This window comes from Pygoscelis adeliae, unplaced genomic scaffold, assembly GCF_000699105.1.
Source record: "Pygoscelis adeliae isolate BGI_AS28 unplaced genomic scaffold, ASM69910v1 Scaffold390, whole genome shotgun sequence".
In the NCBI taxonomy this organism is placed as follows: domain Eukaryota; kingdom Metazoa; phylum Chordata; class Aves; order Sphenisciformes; family Spheniscidae; genus Pygoscelis; species Pygoscelis adeliae.
The window spans coordinates 588193-597982 of NW_008823921.1; the positions used below are offsets into that span (position 1 = coordinate 588193).

General features: G+C 48.8%; 1 protein-coding gene across 1 annotated transcript in view; it reads right to left on the bottom strand.

Moving 5' to 3' along the window:
* Window positions 1–361: 361 nt before the first annotated feature.
* The window catches only part of NLRC5 (NLR family, CARD domain containing 5), a 54133-nt gene continuing 44704 nt past the window's right edge, over window positions 362–9790 (bottom strand). Inside the window, exons 39-47 of the mRNA XM_009320001.1 lie at window positions 9760–9789; window positions 8733–8816; window positions 7786–7869; window positions 6622–6705; window positions 5379–5462; window positions 5127–5210; window positions 2925–3008; window positions 1722–1805; window positions 362–608 (exon numbers count right to left, since the gene is read on the bottom strand). Coding sequence (XP_009318276.1) covers window positions 533–608; window positions 1722–1805; window positions 2925–3008; window positions 5127–5210; window positions 5379–5462; window positions 6622–6705; window positions 7786–7869; window positions 8733–8816; window positions 9760–9789 — 694 coding nt within the window. The 3' untranslated portion in view covers window positions 362–532. The remainder of the gene's footprint in view (window positions 609–1721; window positions 1806–2924; window positions 3009–5126; window positions 5211–5378; window positions 5463–6621; window positions 6706–7785; window positions 7870–8732; window positions 8817–9759; window position 9790) is intronic.

Here is a 9790-nt window from a genome sequence, read left to right on the forward strand (position 1 = left end):
ATATGAAGCAAACAAAACCACATATTACCATTTTTTACTTAAAAATCATAGAGGTACTTCACAGAGAGTTATACACAATTTTCAAGCAGCCTGTTCGAGTGCATCTGTAACAGGGCCAACAGTTTATGATTTCAGAAATAATCTTACATCCTCTCCTGGAGGACGTGCATTCTTTTATCGGAACACCCTGTAGGTGGTGTAATCTTGATTAAGGATAATTAAATACTCCACTGCTTTCTGAATGCCTGAGCAGATGCATCTCATCCTCTTGAAGAGAGTTTCAATTTTTTTACACCAAGAACACTGTCTTCTCAGCAGCGATTCTTTACAGTCTTTTGCTTTTCTGTACAATAAAAGCTCACAAGAAACAAAACACCACTAAGTGTTCACACGTGGTTCAGTGCAACAAAGGAAGACCTAATAGTTACAGTTTTTAACCGTAGGGACTTCAATCTCCCGGGTTCGTCAGTGCAATTTTTGAGGGTGGTGGGAGACAGAGAGCAATTCCTACTCAGGCAAGGGCTCTTCTTTGCTAGGAGAAACATAGTCTTGGATCTTGGCTTGTCAACTTCTCAGCGAGGCCCTTGGACACTGGGTTGTCCCACAGCCTACAAGGACAGCAAAACGGGTTACTGTAGGGCCAGGTGTGGTCAGCGAGGAGGTGGCATGCCGAAGACAGTGGAAGAGGCAGCTTTGGGTTTTCATCAAAGCAGGTCTGACAGTTAGACAGGAGCGAGGTATGGCCATATCTCAGCAACCCAGCAGCAACCCAGCAGCTGCCTACCCGCTGAGATGGGCTCACTTGTCTAGCTTGGGAATTCCTCAGGCCACTAGGATCTCAGAAAGGGGAGGAAGAACTGAGTTACAGACAAACAACCTGATTTACGTGAGCCACCCTTCTTCATCTACCTCATTTGGTGGAGTCTGCCCAAAAGCTTCCCATACTGGGCCTCTACCTTGTGAAGCAGAGTGCCCCGAGGAAGTCAGAGGGACCGCGTGCTGTGCTGCGCTCACCAACGTGAGCAAGCGCACGGGGGCCCCAAGCTCCAGCCGGGACCAGAAACATTCCTCAGTGGTTGCTCTCGGGCTGCTCTCACTATTGGGGAAGGCAGAGCCTGTTTTGGGCCAAAGAGGCAGCTCGGGTAGGAGCAGACGCTTGGCTGTGGGACCTGTGTTACCAGAAAGTTATCAGAGGGGCTCTCAGAAGAGTGACTTTGCAAATGAGTGAAGGATGAGCAGGCCTCTCCTGCAAGAGGTTTCTAGTGGAGTTTGGTACGCAGGGTTTGGAGAAGCAGTGACAAAGAGTGGGAAATATCAGGTGTCCAAGTATCTGCAAGATAAGGATCCCAGGACAGAGTGGGACAGGGCGGGAACGTATCTCAGAAGTGAAATCGGATGTAATGGGAGAAAGAAAACTTACAGGAAAAAACGCAACAAACCTCCTGATGGGGACATTACAGAACTGGGTCTTCATTTTTACATCATTTAAAGCCAGTAAGCTTTTCAGTCCCTTTTTCCCAGGACTTTCTGAGGGGGTGGAGCTGGCCTAGAAAACCCTCAGCTTACTTGGCTTGCGTCTGCGTCCCCTGCAGTATCCTATTCCGTGCCAGCTAACTGAGGGCAGCAGGCCGGCATGGGTCATGTCTGTCCCAAGACTGGTCACCCCGACTTTCCCTTGCTGAGCCGATACCCAGCCACAGAGCTCCGTGAATCCTGCTCACCTTATGAACTGAATTTCCGGGCATTTGGCGAGTTGCTCTGCTAGCTTTGTGGCCCCGCAGGCGCCAATGCGATTTTTCTCCAGACTGTTTTAGAAGCAAAAAGAGAGTTTTAAAATCCAAAACCAAATCAAGAGTAGAAAACAGCAGAATAATCACTGGCTCCTTCTCCTGTCCCAGAAGAGCTACACTTTTGTACAAGCACAGCAATGCCACACAACTTACGTCAGCCTCATCTTTATGACCGTGGCCCTATTTATGCAAGAAGCGTGCGTGCACTGCTCCCTACGACCTCCTTCTAGCAACAGGACTTGTAAGCAGATCTCTTGCCCTTGGAGCACTCGAACAGATCCCACTGCGAGCTTGGTGCCAAAAAAATGCTAGTAACAACTCCTCCTGCCTCAGACACAACCTTCCTGCTTGTACCTGTAAAACAGCCAGGCTCTACTATGTAGTTTCCCTGCTCAAGACAAACAAAACTCAGTTCCTGACCCTGTGACCCACAGACTAATATTTTCATACAGCTGAGAGATGGAAGACACATACCACCTATTCCAAAGGGCCAAGGGGAGGAAAGCTCCATGAACAGTTCTTGAGCAGAAGATGACAGTCTCTCCCATGGAATAGGGCTGGGCTGTGATGCCACCCGGCCAGCACATGAGCCGGCGACATCGACCCCAGCTGCTGGCTGCACTGCAGTTCCAGCACAGGAGCTGCACCTGAGCTTCCTGCGAGCTCCTACGGCCCAACACCCGCAATTTGGCTGCTCCATCCTGGGCATGGATTGCTTGCCTTCCTGCAGGCCTTCACAAAGGAAGGGTGTCCCAGCACGGCACCTATCTAGACCCTCCCAGACACTGAGGAGAAGTAAAAGCTTGCAGGAAGCAGCTCACCTGAGGTCATTAGGTGGTATGAGTCATGCTCTAGAAATACCAGTTTGCCTTCCCTGACTCAAACAGGAGGCCTTCACAGACTAGCTTCTGCTTAGATACCTACACTGCAAACACCTTACATAAAAAATGCCTCTGCGCTGTGTATCGCTCCAGCAAGGCTGGCCCTCGGTGCATGCAGCAAGAATGCTACGCGAGAATTTGAACTGCAAAAGCCTGTCCGTTGTTCCTAACGTCCGTCCCCTTTTTGTGGTTGAAGGCTCAAGGACAGAAAAACAAGTCTTCTTCCTGGGGTCGCTCTCAGGGTTGTACTCACTCTAACATCTTCAGCTTTTCCATCCCTGGGAGAGCACCGGCCAACTCTCGGGCTCCTCCGTCACCAAGGGCGTTCCAAGACAGTCTAAGACAGACAAGATATCCCAACTGAGAGTCACTCGATAAACGCGAGGGGAACAACAGCAGTGCTGTGATACAACCCCCTCACAGATTAGCCTGTTTACAAGAGCTTATCGCCCTCTTATCGTGGCAGGTAAACGTTCCCCCGATTTACGAGCTTAATTTTGAGGCATTTCCTCAGTTTCGCCACAGATTTTCATGTATGGTAAGACACCAGGGAGTGTCACCACAGAGCCTGGGGACTGTGGTTATCTCCAGAGTCCTGCAGGCGCAGGGAATGAGATGCGAAAGATGGAAGTGACTGCTCAGCACACAGCTTTACCCCACGACCACTCCCCCTTGTGCTGATGGTTTGAAACTATTGCAGCAGCTAAGGTGCCTCTCCGACCTGCTCTTAAAGCTGCCTTTTGACCCTGAGCTCTTTCAAAGGATAGCTCGCAGGGCTCTTGAAAGGCTGGGTTTTTCACTTTCTGGTGCATTAGCAAGTGAGAAAATTCTTCAGATCCTTTCTTTGACACTGGCTGAACAGCCTGCCCATTTCCCTCTCACCTGGAAAACAGAAACCTAGCACGGCACCATCAGTGCGTCACTACAATACGGAGCTGAATGATCCTGGGGCCACCCCACAGAGCCATTCCTCTACCCAAGTCTGAGGAACTCCAGAATTCCTGTGTCATGTGTAGGACCCAAAAAAAGAAAGGCAGGACAGGATCCAGCTCAAGAATTGGGGCCTTCCAGCAAACAAGTTCATGGCCTGTTCTGGGATTTCGTGGGTATCAGCATATTGCTCCCCGTGTCACTCAGATTTCCCAACGACAGAACTCACATACGCCTCCACTGACAAGACAAGACCCCTCCTAACGCTACTATTAAAGGAGAATCTGCCTATCTGTTAGTAATCCAGGAGTAGTAACTCCCCACACGGTTAACTAGTCTTAGTGCCACGCTGCAAGTGACACACCTATGCACTGAATATTGCTTTACTCGTCCCATTACTCCACTGGATTATTGCCAGACCTCTCATGGGTCTGACAATAAAATCCCGGCTTTGACCTAATGCCCTGATTCCTAAGAGATCTGTGGTCTCCACACAAATACCTTCTGGGGGAGGGAAAGGGAAGTCTGGTGGGTTTATGACCCATGCATCATTTTACCCAAACCATCCACGAGTACTTTGCAGAACTGAGGCACGTAAGAGTAGCATGACAATCAAGTGTCACCCAGCTGGCCGCAGCAGCGATGACTAGAGAGCCTAGGTCTCGCAGATCTATGGCCTGATAGAGGAGTGATCTCAGCCTAGGAGGTCTGTACCCCGCCAGCACCCCAGGCAGTGTTAGTCTTCATTAACGCTACAGGTAGCTCAGGATTGACAAGACTGCTGCTGACTCCATGGGATCTTGCGTACTACGATTAAAGTTAAGGTCCCTCTAGTGCAATGGGGCAAATTGCTTTTAAAAAGACTTAAGCTGGAGCAGGTTCCCAGCAGGCTTCTCGCTGAGGTTCTCTTGGGCAGGTGAACACACGTCAGAATGTAGTTAGCCCATCTATGCTGTTTATTGAACACGTTAAACATCCACGCATCAGAGCAACCCCTTTTATTCCAGTGTGGAGAGCAAGACTGCAGCCGGTGGTACACCCTGTTCATCTACAGGCTGAATTCACTCTGCTTTGAGCTCTCAATTCAGCCTCTACAATCGCACAGAGAAGCTCCTGCTCTGCTCTGAGAGAGCAGATGGCCACCAACTGTGGCCATCTTGTAAAAAAATGGAGGCAAGACTTGGCTCACGGAGAACAAGATGGGGAATTCGTCCTGCCTCACAAAGCAGACACTAAAAGACCAAGGATAATGGGCAGAGTTTGAAGATGAGTGTTTCCCTCCATATTCTGTTCAGCTCTTCACATTCAGCTTCCAGTAAGTTGGTAGTTACACCAGGAAATTTTTAGCAGTGAATTTTGTCAATTAGTAAATCACTGGTAAATTTATCACTCAAACGTACTTAGTGGTAAGTATCAGTAAGTATTTAGCAAGATCAGAAGTGTACTGCAGTTGAAAATAGGAGCAGACATAAAAACAAGAGTGACCTGTGTGTTGAAGGGTCTCCCCATCCATTCCCACACTCACATTATCTCCTCCATGGAAGGGCATTGTCGAAAGCCGTGAGAAAGTGATTTTGAAGCATCATCAGTGATTCCACAGAGTTTCAAGCTGAAACAGCGGGGACAGAAAAAACAGAGGGCACAATGCGCTGGTGTCAGAACTGGTGGGGAATACAGTACCAGCACCAGCACCGTCTGCTGCGCTCCTGCCCTGGCGATGCCACAAACAAAGCCAGCCGCGCTCCGCCCCGGCAGCCTTCAGTGCCCTGGTACTCACTCGATCTTCCGGAGGTGTTCAAAGCGTGGCAGCCCCTCGGACAGGGCATGGATACTTCCTTCCCCAAGGTCATTTTCTGATAAACTGTGAGAGTAACGGAAAAGCTGTGAGTGGCCGCAGAAAAAGCAGGTACAGTCAGAGAAAAGTCACCACCAAAACGTAACTATGTGAATTAGCACCCAGACAAAGTGAGGACTCTAGACAGCAGGGACAAGCCAGATCGGCTCATGGCAATTCAGCGTCAATTCCCTGCTTGGTAAAATGACAGCCCTGCTCTAACTCGCAGCGTAAGTCCATTCAGCAGTGAGTTGCTTGCAGACAGTAACGTGGGGTTATACCAATGGCTGAGATGGACAGACCTGCAGCACACCGTGTGTTGATGTGAAACTGGAAATAAGAAGTTATACTGGAGTTAATGACTGGTGTGACTTGAGAGAAAACGACGGTAAGGGAGCGTGGGAAGAAGACATGGCTCTCAAAGGCTCAGCAGTAACTGCCTTCCGGCCTTCACCAGGGTGTGCTGCTCTGTTCTCACCTGCCAGCAAACACAAGCCATGGCAATACCTCCCCTGCTCCAACATATCTCACACCTAAATTACCAACACCCTAATTCATCTTGTTATTTAAGGATAGAATAGAATAAATAGAATAGAATAGAATAGATTGCAGTTGGAAGGGACCTACAACGATCATCTAGTCCAACTGCCTGACCAATTCAGGGCTGACCAAAAGCTAAAGCATGTTGTTAAGGGCATTGTCCAAATAATAAATAAATAAACACATAACAATAATAAAACACATTAAAAACATATAACAATAAATAAACACATAACAAAGAACGGTGGCATCAAGGATGCAGCAGGAGGAGTTAATTCTCATCACCTCCATTCTTTCAGTTCCATATTTAGAAATTCTACCACTCCCCACGTTACTGCATGCAGTGGCTGGAAGGCACATGGCTACGCAAAGCCTGGCAAACAGCACTGGCAGACAAGGTTTGACATCTAAAGTGATCTCAGCTGCCCTGCAGGCAGTGCGCTGCAGTGACCTTCAGAGAGTGTCTCCTCTCACCCTACGAAAAGTGTCTAGGACGGGTGGAGGGACTGCCCTCTCCAGAGTCACCCTGAGCACGGAAAAAGCCCACGTGACAGCCTCAGGCCCGTGAGCTGAAATGATTCCCACCCGCAGAGTGATACCAGTCCATACGTTTGGCACCATCCCAAGTGCACCTGCCATGGCCTACCTTATCTCTTCCAGCAGCCCACACACCACCAGGGCTCTGGCCAGCTTCATCCCTCCTGCTGGCCCAATGTCATTGTTCTGCAAGCTAACAAAAGAAACATAAGCATTGGAGGATTATTTTAGAATAAAGCTGTAACAAAAGCTCATATTTAACTTGCCAAGAAGGTGACTGCTACATCTTTTGAACCAGCGGCCGGTGCTGGTAATAACCTGGGATCCTTGTAGATTAGTCTTAACGAAGGGGCCCGGAAAACAGGGAGGCAACAGTGGGGGCCAGCAATGTGGCTAGCATGTCGAGTGGCTCCTGCTGCTGTCAGTGACGCCTGGGCTACTGACATGCAAGTTCAGTGGATTTGCCCATGCTCACAACAAAGGAGCACTTTGCAAAAGCAAAGGCTGCACAGTACCACCGGGAGTCTGTCTCCAGCTCGGTGCACGTGGGATCGGTTTGAGATGAGTGAGGAATGGCCGTAGGAACAAAGAGCGGATGGCACCTCGTGTCTGCAGATTTCCCAACACCTTTCCAGTAAAGACAAGAACCTACCCAGAGGACTGAACTCTCCCACCACTGCGATTCCTTTCCTGAGATATCTTTTGACGATACCCTAGACACAGGCTGGAAAACACACCACTAGCCTAACTGAGCCCAGTGAGCTCTTCTAGCTCACCAATTTCTTGCTTTGCTACTGTAAAACAGTATGAGAAAGTCCTACATGTTGGAGCTCCGGAAAGACTCCCATAGAAGGTTTAAAAATATAATACCACTGAGTTCAGGGGGAAAAATGACTCAGAGGTGCCTGCACAAAACAGTGAGGGACCACAAAAGGTGCTCATATTTATGCTCACATCACACCAGAACGAGAGGACAGCCAGAGGCATTAGAAGCTAACATACTCAAAACCAATTTTAAGGGTTATTTTACTGAATATACAATGCCTGGTTCATCTCTAAAGTTAACGCTACAAGAGATTATGCAAGAATAGTTGATGTGACTTGACGCAGCAGAGTAACTGTGGAGGGTTTCTCAATCCTGAGACACTTAAAATAATGTCTAAACAAGAGACCAGTGCACCACTGCAGTCTCTGCCTTTTTCCATGCCTTCTTTCAACCATCCCACGTATTCCCAGGATATCCAGCTTTCCTGGGGCAAAGGCTGACACGTACTGCAGGACCTTGAGGTTGGTCGTGTGAGGCAGGCAGAGGGCAAGTTCCACTGCCGTCCTGTCTCCAAAAACATTCCTTGATAGTCTGGAAGGAGCAGAAACGAAATGTTACTTGCAGTGAACTACAGAGCCTCATTCCTCACCTGTGTGTCACCCACAGTTATCTGTGACCCCCATTCCTCGCCCACATGTGCGTGGGCTGAAAGAAGCTAATGTCCACGATTCAAAGGAGACTGAGGGTGGGAGGAACGAACAACGACGTTTTGTAATCCTGCAGCAGAAGTTAAACAGGGAACTAAAACTGACTTGCACTTCTCGGGAGCACACTGATCTCCCTTCCTGACTGGGTTGTCCTGAGCTGGAATTACACCAAAATTGCACTTTTTAATACGTGCCCTTAGTCCAGGATGCTGTAATCTGAAGGTTATATGAATAGCTCCAGCATTTTAACAGTAACAGAAATAACTTCTTCTGAGTTGTTATTTTATTATTTTATTTTTTTAATAAGGCAGGGGGACGTTTGTTCTATAAACTGGTCTGCAATGGAATGACTGATAGTAAATCTGGCTGAGTAAAGCCTCTATCTGTCATCTTCCCTCCATTTTTGCAGCCGCATAGATTAACGCTGATTCCTTAGGCAACACAGGCACTGCATAGCCCGTACGCCTGTGACACTGCCTGTTAAACCACAGATTCAGTTCTTCCCCACTGAGGCAGTCCGCACGGTTCTTGGGAACCTCTGAGAGACTGCAGTGAACAAGCAATCCCCAAACCTCCCACACCCAGCACCACACATTCCTATCCCACGTAGCTGTGAGTTTTTACCCTGCTCTCATAAGAATCAGTGGTAAAAATGATTTTGGCTTTACTGGCGCCAGATTAGATTTGGTTTCTATGCCTTGATTTTTGCCCAGCTTCCTGAAGGGACACTGGAAATGACACACTTACAGTAACTCCTCGATGCGTTGGCAACAGGCAAGAGCTCCCATCAGCTTTTCCCCTCCAGCAGGACTAGGACTGTTCCCTGAAAGGCTAAAATAAGCACGGAAGACTCTCAGTGACTGAACCAGAACCAGAACGCACCATCTCAAGATATTCCACTGTTTGCCTGGCGCAATGGGAGACTTGGGTCACTGCAACAATGGGCTACGCGGGGCTGCAGTGGTGTGTCCGGAGACACAGGTCTCTGGAAAACGGCCTGGGGATTTGTAGTGTGTTTTTGTCAAGCACTGAGTCACTTCTGCCCCTGCAGGTACTGGGGGGAAGGAGCAGTTTTCCCTTTCCCAGACAGAACTGGGAATTTCCTTTCCTTGTTTGAGTCATTTCCAGGTTTGCAATTTCAAAAAATTACAAGGCATACCCCAGAGCTGAGCCTAACAAACAGCCTGGATGCTCTAATTTCTGCTCCCTTGGAGGAGGGACAGTTTGAATCCATGTCTCTGAGAGCGAGCCTTGTCTAGAGACTGTGTCCTTGCTTTGACAAATTCTCCATTTCGCCTCTACTTCCACTAGTAAAAGAAGGCAGCGTAGCAACACTGGGGGCCACCACGCTGGGAACCCCACAGAGCCTGAGGAAAGGTGCTGCGTGGATCCGAGACTTGTACGATTCCCCACAAGCTTGCAGATTTACTTTCCAGGACACAACCGAGCCAGAGATCTCTCCGTTCAAACAGCTAGCGAAGGCCGGCCAGTGCCCACCGCTGTCTCTGGGGGTGACTGCACGAGGACATGACCGTAACCTTCACTCTCAGAGAGTCTCTGCACTGGCAGAAGGAGTCGCTGCCAGGCCCAGCTGTACGTGGGGAGGGACCTTCCATTGGTTTGGTAGATTTTGTATCAGGTCTTCAATGACATTGAAAATGCTGGAAGGTGGAACGTTGTATAAATGAAGGTGGCACAGAGCTCCCTACACAAGCGTCCCCACCAACTGTGGCCATAACCGAAATCGCTGCAAACAAAACAAAAAGGGACTCACTCGATTCTCTTCAGGTTTTGCATTTTCAGCA